At 32.6% G+C, this 13,524-nt stretch overlaps 1 protein-coding gene across 1 annotated transcript; it reads left to right on the plus strand.

Moving 5' to 3' along the window:
* The first annotated feature begins 6,867 nt into the window (after nt 1-6,867).
* Nucleotides 6,868-9,196, plus strand: LOC131037447 (peroxidase P7). Its single transcript, XM_057969587.2, has 4 exons — nt 6,868-7,186; nt 7,296-7,487; nt 8,368-8,533; nt 8,615-9,196. Exons 1-4 carry the CDS (start codon nt 6,977-6,979, stop codon nt 9,004-9,006), a joined length of 960 nt encoding a protein of 319 aa, XP_057825570.2. The 5' UTR covers nt 6,868-6,976; the 3' UTR covers nt 9,007-9,196.
* The last annotated feature ends 4,328 nt before the right edge of the window (nt 9,197-13,524 follow it).

Genomic DNA, 13,524 nt, shown 5'->3' on the forward strand with positions numbered 1-13,524 from the left:
ATTATGTAATTTTGAAGGTCACAAAGTACCAATCACACTCAACACAGAAGTTTGTGCAACATCCTTAATTGGAAATCATTCTTGTATTGTCTTCACAATGGCTACACCATGGCTTTCAATTAAATTACTTTTCACTAAATTGTTTCAAATATGCAATTTGTAATTTTTGTGCATGTTCAATATTAACCTATCTTTAGACCCTAATGCGATCCAACAATTAATCCCAGATCTACAAACTAATTCAATGAAAAATCAATAGAGAACTCAAATACATGCAAATAACATACAAATGCATTCAAACACAAAAATAACCCAATATACCTTCACATGTAAGATAGGATTTTCTCCATTGATCTCGTATCCTCCAAGATCTTGTATTTAAAGGTGTTTACTCTCAGATTTTTATGCGTCAAGACAAGATCTCAAAGAGGAATGGATGATGGTTGTGATGAGGTAAGGTTATGATTGTGATGATGTATGCTAGAGAGAGATTTTGGCAAAGCATAAGTATGCTCAAGATATTTGTGATCATGAATGAGATAGAAGAATCCTCTTTTATATAAATCATCCTAAAAATGGGTTTAGATTAAGAGGCCAAAAGATGAATGGCCATGATCACATAGATGAAAGAGAATCTATAAGATTAGAGGCTAGGTAAAGATGAAGGGAGGAGATTAGGAGGTAGGTGAGAGTGAATAAGGTTAAGAGGTTATTTTGAAGACGGGTTGACTGTGGAGAAACCACAAAGTGAATGAAGAGACAATTGACACTTGTCACACCCCTATGATTTTAGATTGTGATCTATGTGATCAAGTTGGATGGCTAGGATTAAAGAGTAAAAAGGTAATGAATTAAATAAATAAATAAAAGTATCTATTTAATTAATAGAGGAAAAGGCTAGATAAATTAAATGTTTATTTAATTTAGGAAAGGAAGTGGGATTAAATAAATAAATAAAATATTTATTTAAATTAGAAAGAAGAGGTTTTGTGAATTAATTAAATAAATAGAAATATTTATTTAATTAAAAGAAGACATTAGGATAAAATAATTAAATAAATAATAATATTTATTTAATTATGGAAGATCAATTTTAGGTGTCTACAAGTATTGCTAGTATTTTTTTTTTTACAACATAGAGTATGATGAGCTCAGTTGTTGAACCTTGTAAATTTTGATTGCTCAATCTAGCAACTTTTTATATGTAGACCAACTTGCTATAAATAGTTGCTTAGTTGTTAAAGCTTGTCAACTTTTATTGCTCAATTCGGTGATTATTTATATGTAGAATATGTTGATGTAAATAGCTACCAAATTGAGTACAATATTTTGTATACTTAAGCTCTTCTAGATAAGTACAATATGCCATCTACTTAATCTATTATAGATAACATCACAAACAAGAATTACCGATAGTTATTAGAGCGAGCATAGTTAGTTAGGCATCACTATCAAGCATAGTTAGTTAGTCAAGTGTAATCCAGATCTTGAGGTCCAATTCTAGCCCTTAGTAGATAATTTTATTTTGCTTCCTTAAGTACAACCCCGATTGGATTGGAATTATTATCTCCCTTTTCTCCACCAAACTCATGGGTATAATTTTTCACATTCTAGAAAATAAAAATTTATTGAAAATAATTTTTAAAAAATTCTAATTTTAATGGTACATATGTATTCATTTATTAATGTTTGTCAATTTTTTAAAATAACTGTAGTTTACATATATTATTTTCCACAAAAGCAATAGGAAGGGTTTCCCTAAGAAAATTTGCATAGGAAGCATCCTAATTGGAGGCAGAGGACTCAAAGGTAGAAACAACCCCCAACTTCATAGGAGAGGCCAAAGAAATACATTTAGGAGCCCTAAAAGAGAGAGCCCTAACCATAACCACCACAAGAACAACATCAAGTTGAGATAAAATCACATTGGGGGATGAAAGATCCACCACCAATTAAAGTTGTGTTAGATCTGTAGTAGATGACAATGTCCCAGGGAGGGGCAGGAAAAAAAAGTTTGAAAAAAGAAATGAGTAGGAAGGAGTGGGAGCCATATCTGGAGAGTTCTTCCACATACTATTTCTATTGTTGGTGCTAGATAAATTATGGTATTTATTTTTTTTAACAATATTCTTACAATTATATCTCACATTGAAAAGCCTTAACTTTTTATTAAAATTTTCTAGCTTCTTATACTAATTTGTGTTGATAAATAAAATCTTAGGCACTACCTCTAATATATGGCATTTATTATCACCAAAAATTATGACAATTTATTAGATTTGATTCATTTACTACATGTGTGTCATAAAGATATTGATTACTGATAAAAAATTACATAAATTTAAAGGAGAGATATCACAAAGATATATATATTGAAAAAAATTGATATCGTACACCAATTGACATCTAAAAGTCTATATTGAGTGAGTTAGTTGATTATGACTATGAAGGATATCAAGATAAATTTTCAAATTAATTAATTAGGTTATTCTCATTTCCATTGTCCATAATTAAGCACATTGGAACCATTGATCCATATGTGAGAATTCAATAATATTTTCATTTCCTCAATATTTGCAAGAAGTGATATTTGCATTACCCACTATGATATTAGTTGTCATATAATGTATTGTAGGTACCCTATCCTCAAGTTGGGCAAGTAGAGTCTTCCAAGTGTGGCATTATTCTCTAAAATTAGTGTTGCAATTATAATTTAGACATCACTTACTAATATTGGACTAGTTATTGTTCTAGTCATTTTGTAACCATTTCTTATTTCATGAATGACACTAGGAGGCATTTTTTGGTTTGTAGTTCAACATTGAAGGATAAAACTAGGCCTCTTATTAAGATTTATAATCTTATATATTTGCCTTCATGTTGCCTTCACTTCAAACTTGGAAGAAAATATGTGTTCTTCAATTAAACTAATCTATAGTAAATCCATGTATGATTGGATGTGTGCTTGATGAAACATGATTGGTACTTTGAAATAAGGTTTTTTCTTAAACATTGATGACATAGTTTATAAACTATACTATAAAAAATATTGTTGTATTCTTTCACTAATTGATGTTAACCCTAATGCAAATAAGATAACTTGATGTATTGATCATCATAGTTTCCTATAAGGTAGAAGGTTTCTTTGAGTGATATATCAAAACAATTCAACATTTTTACAAATATGTCATAATTTATTTTCATGTGTTCTAATTAATAAAAAGTGGGTTAGGCCCATACCATTACATATCCATAGAAAAGTGCCACCTAAGGTGCATGAGGAATGCACACCTAGCTAAAGACAAGACACTGAAAACTAGCAAGGTACCACCAAGAAAGGAAACACCAAAATACATTTATTTTCATGTGTTAAGTAGTGGTTATACCACCATTTAATTGATAAATTTTTAGAAGACTAAAAGTAATCTCTGCCTAGTCAAGGATTGGTTAACTATACAATATGAATAATTTAGTTAAGCTAGGTATCTAGATCATCTAAAATGTGCATTTATCTTACCTTCTAAGATAAGGATTTATAGATCATATTTTAAACTACATGGTGTGAAACCACCAAATGATTGCTACAAATTGTTAAGACTTTGAACTTGCCAGAGTATCAACACTTTTGCATGCATTGTATTCATCCATTTATTCTTAATATCTTTTCAAAGTATCATCTATCACTATCTTTAGAATTAGAATCTTCAATGCTTTGTCTCCAATCAAAGGATGTGAAGGAAGGTATAGAAAAGGGTAATTAGCTTCAATCCCTAGCTTCTTATATTTAGACCTCATATGAGTGGGAATTCAAATAACATTTTAAACTCAAAAAACACCTATAACATCACTTTAAATTGATAAAAAGTAATTTTATCTATAATAACACTAGTCTAGGGCCCATTAGTAGAACATAGCAGACAATCCGATTAAAGACATTTAACAATGTTACATATGAAGACCATTTGCATTTATAACTTCAAGAATGTGAATAGAACAATTGAATATGAATGTACAAAAACATTCGAATAGTAAATATAGATCTATAAGAAAAAAATAAATAGATTATGTTAGTTTTCTACATGTTGTATGGCAAGAAAAGTGTGTTACCTATCTCCTCACATAACTATCCCAAAGTCTCTCTACGAAGATGACTATGTATCTTAATATACAAAGAGAGATGATAATGATGCATTAGTTGTGGCATAATGATTTATATTCATATTTCAACTATCATAATTGCTTACAACCAATCAACACAAATACACTTGTATAGTAACATTAATGAATAAATGTTACTTTAAGTCTAGAAAATAGATGTTGATTAGGATACGAATCCTACTCGTGAAATTGTGAAGGTCATCATGCAACACCTAAGATTTCCCTTGACTAACATAAATATAAACACAAATCCTAAAAATAATTTAAAACTAAACTTGACATACTCTATATTAAACTGGATTTAAAAGTAATGGCCTCAAATAAAACTCCTTGGCAATAAAAGGGCATTGTCGATGAGGAAAGCACCCCCGGAGACCTATCTTCCCCTACGCACATGGCGATATTGGACGACTTACTTCATTTCGACAAATTTCATGAACTTGGTGAGGCTTGGGGAGCGTTCAGTGCGCTTAGAATCAGATCGAGTGTCGGCCAATATGTAGTAGACAAGCCAGAGACCAACTCTCGTTACATCAGAAACTAAGCTATCTTATCAGGGCTCTTTCTAGTCAACTATCCTTCTGATTATATGGGAGCAGGTGACCCAAGGTTCTTTCTAGTGAATTATTCCTTTGTTTATATATGGGTGCAAGGAAGTCAGATATATTTTTGAGGAGTGGGTAAATCATCAATTTTTTAAAAATCATTTAAGATAGAGTCTCATTATTGTATGGGTTAAAGTTGTAAAAAGGGAAGAATACAAGGTATCATTTATGTTTGAATTACAGTTCATTTTTTGTTCATGAATCTGTTAATTACTAACTTTAAAGAACCTAAAAAATGATAATTAAAAGTTCATTAATAAATTTCACATGTACCAATAGGTGCCCATTTTATCTCCAGTAGTTAGCATTTTTGGACTATAATTGGTCCATTTGAGGACCTTTATTGATATCGATAGTGCACAACTACTAGGGCTTTTGTGCATAAGTATTGGTAATTCTAAGTGCATAGTTACTAGGACATCTTTAAGTGGGTATTGAGTGACACTTTGAAATGACCACTTTTTTACCCTTGCGTGCATAAGGGATTCCACAGTGTGCGTCAATACTACCTAGAAGCCAAAATAATAACTATACACAGTTAAGCTCCATACAAAGACAACAAAAAAAAAGGTCAAAATTTGATGTACCATTTAGGATTTGTGGGTGTGTGAAGTTAGCTATAACGACTACTGGTACGCTTCCCCTAGTTGCATTTAATTTTTGGAGATGTTCTTTCTATTGTTTGATATTTTCATGAAAGAATTAATAGTTCTTTTTTTTCCTACTTTCCATTTCTAGAGTTAACATATAAAATATTTTTCCAAAGTCAACTTGTTCAAATTAGATTAGTTCGAGAATCCAAAACCAAATTGTATGCTCTAATTCTATAAACAAATTCAAATAGAAGAATTAACACATGAAAAGAGTCTCCATTACTTAAATTTTGATTTCCATCAATCACAAGCCTACCACAATGTTTAAAACTTTTTCACTTTAGAAATAGAAGTCGAGTAGCCTTCCTCCTCCTCACACTCCCCTGCTAACCTAGATATAGATAGGACTACTCTTTCCCTTCATGTCATTACTATAATTATAATATAGAGAAACATCAAATAACCATTTTACTTTCAACAATTTAATCATAGAATATATAATAATAATATGAAAAATTTTAATTTATAATTTAAATATTAATTAAAAGTTTTATATATATATATATGGTAACAAACTTATGTCCAAAATAAAAAAGCAAGCTTTTTACTGAACACAATTATGATTACAAGTACATTCATATTGAATTATTCATAACAATAATCATAGACGAATACACCACTTTTGATGATTCACATCTCCTTCCGAAAGGAGAAAATAAGATATGCTTTAACTTGACTCTAGTTGAGAAGGCTAAGTCCGCATGCTTCTCCAATGACTCAGTTAACAAGGCTAAGCCCATGTGATGCAAATTGCCAGCTTTTGATATTCTGCTATACGACGAATCTTCTGCTATCTTTTTCTTTTGGCATTTTCCTTTATCTTTTGATGTGGAACTATCAATACTCTTGAAACTTGGAATGTTTCATCATGTTTTAGGTCGAAAGTCTTCCGTAGGTTGACTGTACTCCTCGTTTTTCATAACATTGTGGAATAAGCGTCCCTTTGCTCATGGCTGAATTATTATAGTGCAGTAAGGTACTGATTTTAAGACAAAATTGATTGCTGAAAATTATTTGTGACCTAGCAGCTAAGATTACGGTGGAGTTAGTTGAATATACAGCAAAACAAAACATTTTAAAAGTGTGGTCTGAAGTAAAAGAGAAAAGTGATTACATGAAAAAACCATCCATCTGCTATAACTTCTGGCTGATAGACAAACTTGACCTCACAACCTCTTGAATGATTGTACAGATCCGGTGGTCTGGTCGATTTGATAGATAATAGGATACAGAAAAGACTGATAATCGTATTTCTCCACTGTTTAGTTGACTCGCACAATAAATTTAATGCTGTGCTGTTGCATAAAGCAAATTGTACACTAGGCTATAGCCGTCGGTCACTATCAATGATAAGCTCAGTTGGTAATACTTAAAGAGTTTGTTTATCAGTCATTATCAATGGTAAGTTCGAGTAATAAAAAATAAAGTGATAAAAAACGATGAACTCTGTTAAAATGAAATGATAAACCTGCTTAGACTATAAGAACCCATTATTGGCCAAGTTGTTTATTACTCTCTTGTCTGCATTGGAACGATTCTCATTTGAGAAGTGGGTTTAAAATGATGAAGATTAGCAGTCTGATTGCATGTATTGTCTTATTTATCTCTTCTTGGAGGACTGTAAATGGGCAGCTTTGTCCTGCTTTCTATGAGAAAACGTGCCCCAGTGCACTGTCGACAATCAAAGCAGCTGTAAAACAAGCAGTCGCCAAGGAAAAACGGATGGGTGCATCATTGCTGCGCCTTCACTTTCATGACTGCTTTGTTAATGTAAAAATTTGTTTGAACCCTGTAAAACTAGTTTTAATTCTTGTTCATCTAGTGTTTTACACTGGGACTTCAATGGAAGCATTTTTACTAATAATGCTTGATTCTACAGGGTTGTGATGGGTCGATACTGTTGGATGATACGCCGACATTCACCGGGGAAAAGACTGCGGCTCCAAACAATAACTCTGTGAGAGGATTTGACGTTATCGACAACATCAAATCCAAACTTGAGGCTGTGTGCAGTGGAGTCGTGTCTTGTGCTGATATTCTCGCCGTTGCTGCTCGTGATTCTGTAGTTGAAGTAAATTTTCTTCGATTCTCAGTATTATCATTGATGTATTGATTGAATTAATTTCTCTTTTTTCCTATATAAAGAAAATAATAAACCCAATTGTAAGTAGATGCCGCATAGTACTTCTGCTTCAAAGGATTTGCAAATCAAAGCTCTAGAGTATAGCTAGCACAGATCTAAACGTGGGTTTCACCTGATTCGCTAGGTATTCAAATGAGTGTGTTGGGTTAGCTGGGATAAGCATAGATTGTATGAATAAGATGACCCAAAAGGCATATGGATCAGGTTAGATTTCGTGAAGTTTCTATTGAGTAGGGAATGATATCTTGATTTTCTTAGACATCACTTAGTGCTTCTCATATTTATGTTCAGATTGACCTAGTCATAGAATGTTCTTTCATACAGAGATAATTGATTTGTTTATCTTGATTAGTTATGTTCTTAGGAAACATTGATTTTTATTTTCATGATTTCATGTGAGTTACAAAGGGGTAGGATTCATTTTTACCATGTCGGCGCAGCAACATGTTGGCATTTCAAGGAAAGTACAGTTTTACGCGAGTGTAAATGTTGTTCTCGCTCAAATTAGTGGGTCCTGCAAACGGATAGTACCTTGAAATTGCTGTTCATGTGTTAAATTCAATTTTCTTAAGACTTTACGAAAACACACTAATTTCCTCTTTACCTAATCATCTTAATGAACTGAGATGAAGCACATTAATTTTGTGTGGAATTCATTTTAATTGTAGCATACCTCTATGCGGCTAGAAGCAATATGGGTTTTTCTTCAGATATCACTTGGGATTTCTTTCTTTCTTTATTGTTTTGAATACTCAGTAGCAATGAAGGGAAAAATAATTCTAATTTCCAAGGTGTTTGTGATTGATAGTTGGGAGGGCCATCATGGACGGTGATGTTAGGAAGGAGAGACTCCACTACTGCAAGTCAAGGCTCTGCAAACACCAGCATTCCAGCTCCCACACTTAACCTCACAGCACTCATCTCATCTTTCAGAGCTCAGGGCCTTTCTACAACAGACCTAGTTGCCCTTTCAGGTAATAACAGGACTTATAAACCAGTTTCTTACAAGATACCTATTTCAGCTTCAATGGATTGATCATGAATGTTTAATGTAGGTTCTCATACAATTGGTCAAGCCCGCTGCACCAATTTCAGAGCTCGCATCTACAACGAAACGAAGATAAATACTCTATTTGCCAGTTCTCTCAAGGCCAACTGCCCTAGCGCCAGTGGCAGTGGTGACAATAATCTTGCTCCCTTAGATCGCCTCACTCCCACTTTCTTTGAAAACAACTACTACAAAAATCTGAAAAGCCAGAAGGGACTTCTCCACTCTGATCAACAATTATTTATGGGAGGATCTACTGATTCTCAAGTTACGAAATACTCTCTTGATCAGAATACCTTCTTCAAGGACTTTGCAGCTGCCATGGTGAAGATGGGAAACATCAAGCCTCTTACCGGCACCAAGGGACAAATCAGAAAGAATTGTAGGAAGCCAAACTAAACAATTCTATTGTCTATAGTATGTTTTATTTAGTTTTAATAACCATTCAATGAAGTTTGGGTGAACAAAACGATTTACTTTCCTGTGGGCGGAAAAGCTTGGTGAAATCTACGAAGTTATTTGTTTTATGTACTTTCACTGGTCACATCAGATATTGGAATCCTATTACAGAGCAACTCTTCTGTCTTCATTGTTTATTTAGATAGTATATTAATGTATAGCCGTGGCATTTACTAAAGTCCTGCAAATTTCCCCAGCGTAGCCCCGACAAATAAGTACTATTCTATGAGAAAATAAAATATTCTATTTTATTTGAATTATTTAGAGTTGCGTTAAGTTTCTCCTTATTTAACATACACTATTAATGATGGCACGTTGTACAAATCTCTGTCAGTGTTATGCTGATTATAGATATGATAACTTTATTCTTATTTCTTTGTCTTTTTTCTTTTTTCTGACATGTATACGTTGGTCAAGTAAATTAATTTGCATGCGAATTTATAATATTTGAGGGTTCAGTGTGCTTGGTGATAAAGCTGGGTTCAGTGTGCTTGGTGATAAAGCTTCCCTATATATAGAGAGAGAAAGAGAACGGGTATAGGGGTAGTGACAGTTTTTTAACTTAAAAAGGTCAATATTTTGCAACAATTAAATTAGAAAAAAAATTGTTTGTACAAATATAATATTAAAAAAATAAAAAAATTTAAAGTATTTTTTGTATGAATTAGTATTTTTTTATTATATAAATTTTAATGGTATATTATATAAAAGAATGTGTATCAATAAATTTTTGTAAGTTTAAATTTATAGTAGAAATAATTTATGAATGATCAAAAGTCACAATTTAAAAATCTGTTTATTTAGAAATCATTTTCAAAGTCAAATACAAAAGATCAAGAGTCACAACCTAGAGCTTCATATTATATCTCCCTTTATGATTTGAAATTAGATCACCACAATGTAGAATCCTTGTATGTAATTTGTACAAAGTTTTACCTAAAAAATGTTTCTAATACATTACATAACCTAAGACTATATTTGTATATGATATAGGCAACTCTCACAATGTTTATGTAAGTTAGTTGAGATTATATACACGTGTAGACATAGATTATATACAAATATTCTTGAATCCACTATACACATATAGTCATTCATTAACAAAGATATGCATTCTCTCTTGGTATTCCATTCAAAACTTGTAAAACATAGTAAATAATAAATTTATTTCAAACTTTGTATATGTAAATGTAGTAGGATTTATTTTATTTTGTTTCAAGAAGCTTTATTTATAAAATGTGAATGGACACCAAGAGATAAATTATAATTTAATAAGTGTAGGTTGATAGAAGTATCATTTAAAAAATTTATTTAATAAACAAACTTTGTAACATGAATAGAATTAATAATTAGTATCTACAAAAAGTATTAACACATATAATTTGATGCCTTATACACATTCTAACACCATAACTAAAATGAAGGATAAGTATTAATCCTTAATTTTGTAAAATAGGCATATTAGAATTGAAAGAAGGTGTTGGGTAGATTAAGGTAAAGCACATATTGATGTGCCAAATGTGACTAATTTAATGTCCATAAATTATTTGAAATACTTCAAAAAATTTATCTCAACACAAACATGTTTCTACAGGTAAGCATAATAACATCTATTAGTCTCAACACATAGGACCTTCTCGAGAGAAGCAACAATGGTGGTTAGAAAATTCTAGCATGGAAGGAGTAAACTTAGGAACCCATCTAAAATTAGCACTTGAAGTATCTTCTCATTCAAGATGGTGAAATATCATTTCTAGAGTTGAAAGACCAACAATGATGCATGCACATACCACAAGCCCTGTTTCGAGATAGCCTCAAAATGGTTAGTCTCAAAAAGATTTTGTTTTTGATTAAGGGTAAACAAGTTTTGAGGGGATTAGAAACCTCGTACAATAGGTTTTGAGGGGACCCAAAACCCCATAGGTTTTGAAGGGACCCAAAACCCTCATATTTTACTAGGATCTGGAACCCACAATACATAACAAACTAGCAGCCAAACCACAAACTGGACATAGAAACATCCCTAACACATAAACAAGGGTTTTAAAAGGCTCCTTTAACCCACAGATGTCTCCATGGGTGTATCTAGGCACCCATCACCTTCAATAATAGCAAATTATAATAGATCAACATATACTCACAATCTGGACTAGTGGGGTTTTGAAAGGCTCCCCTAACCTTCATAATGGGTTTTAAACTGGCTCCCAAAACCAACAAACAAGGGTTTTCCCAGGCTCCCTCAACCTGAAACAAAATATTCAGCCTACCAACAGCATAACTAACCCTTAACCAAAACCAAAATTGGCAAGTCTAGGCCCTTTAAAATTGCTAGCATCTAGCTTGCCATCCTAAAACCAACTGCAAAAGAAAACAAGAGGGTTTTAATGGGCTCCCTCAACCCATAAGAAGCCAAGAGGGTTTTTATAGGCTCCCTCAACCCACAAAACCAACAAAACAAGCAATAGTAGTTGACGTGCATCCTCACCCCAAATCTCCACCTCAATAGGAGATATGTTCACCTCAATAAGACAAAGACAGAAACATACCGATAAACTAGTTAAACCTTTTGAGCCCGCGAGTAGCACTAGCCAGAACACTCCCTCACACCTTCTCTCCACCTCGATAGGAGAAAGGGCCACCTTGATAGGCTAGGAAGGAGAGCTCAAATAAAGTTCCCAAACAGCATCTCCCTCACCACAATAGAGTAGACCATAACAAGGAGGGAACCAAAAAAATGTGGGGAAGGAGCAACAGAAACCCTAGCCCAAAAGAAAGAAGGAAGATACTAGAGGGTCTGCTCACTCCCAGAACACAAAAACCCCATCAGAACAGCCACACACTTTCGTGACCTAGCAGAGCTTTGCTTCCAAAAGATAGAGAAACCAGAGGGGAACAAGGGATCCCCCGAAGCACACAAGAGTGAGTAGAGGTTGCATGAAACCACCAACACACCACATCAAAACCCCAAGGCCAGACCACCACCATCAAAGGCAACAACATGGAGGTGTGGGGAAAAGATAGCGACCTCCCTGAGGCAATCTCTAAAAGAACCCTTGAACACCCAGCAGCCGCATAAACAAGTCTACAAACTATTGCTTCCGGCCCTTGAAAACACCAAAATGCAAGGGAAAGCACCAAAAGCAGCATGACAAACCCATTCCAGACAAGAAAACCCCCCACCCACTCCATCCGCCTCATCGTCCAAATTGCCATCACCACTCTTTTTCTAGTGAAACCCTAGCTCCCCCTCCTGCTCACTCTTTCCCACTCATCGCTATCCCTAGTCTCAAAAAGATTTTGTTAACAATATTGTTGTCATAATATTAATGAAAAGCATAAAAAGTATTATCATGTTTTAAAGGTTTCTAGAAATCTATAAATAGAATTTTAGTTTAAAAATTAATATATAAAAAATAGATATCTTCCTCTAAGAAAAATTAATTTCATTTAACATCAAGGAATGCAAATTTAGACATTAATCATATCGTTCAAAATGGGGTTCACTGATATTCAGTCCCTTAGTCATCTACTAAGAACCAAATATATAACCCACCAAAGACAAAGTGTTACTAGAAATTTAATAAAGCCCAAACATTTTAGGCTATCATAATACCCATTCTAGATTGAATAATATTTTTGGCTCCATCAAATCAACTAAAAATTTCAAATTTAACATTTCTATCTCCTAAGTTGAAACATTAATCTAATACAATGAATATAAAAATTAAATTTTATTTTTATAATTTATGTTTCATAATGTTTAAATTAGAGTTATTATTGTTTAAATAGTTAAAAATAAAATAAGATAAAAGGAACAAAATACCGCTACAATTATCTATTCTAAATTTTCTTTAAGTTGACTTCAAAAGTGATATCTAATTTCTCAAAATCATTAGTGTTCACACTAGACATTATCATGAGTTTAAACTTTACCTAGGGATGGATCATCCAAATTAAACTCACTGTATATTGTATTGCATTCTTCACTGCTAACCATTATATAGTTAAAAGTCTTAAAGCCAAATAGTGATAAATGAAGTTATCGCATCAAAAGCCTTCTACTGATCTCTTATTAATGTTTATAGTTGGCATCATAAAATTAGATAATTGAAATGTTGGGCTCAAGATAAATAAAATTAACCTCCTTAATTTTTAATTATAATGGAATCCTTTCGATTAATTCAACCATCATTAACACATAAATAGAATTATTTTGAAATAACCCACTTGGTTTTTGATAATCATGTTGTACTAGTATCACTAAATATTCAATACCATCATTTCCTCCTTCATTACCATTGGGATAATCTAACTTGATGAAACAAAGATGATAAATAATACTTTACCTATTCAATCTAGTAGAAAGCCAAATTTTGCCCATATAATTGTCAAAACTCCCTTACAATAATAACTCGAAAAAAAACTAGCTATTTATTTTATTTATTTATTAATATAAAA

This window comes from Cryptomeria japonica, chromosome 3 (genome assembly GCF_030272615.1).
Source record: "Cryptomeria japonica chromosome 3, Sugi_1.0, whole genome shotgun sequence".
Classification (NCBI taxonomy): domain Eukaryota; kingdom Viridiplantae; phylum Streptophyta; class Pinopsida; order Cupressales; family Cupressaceae; genus Cryptomeria; species Cryptomeria japonica.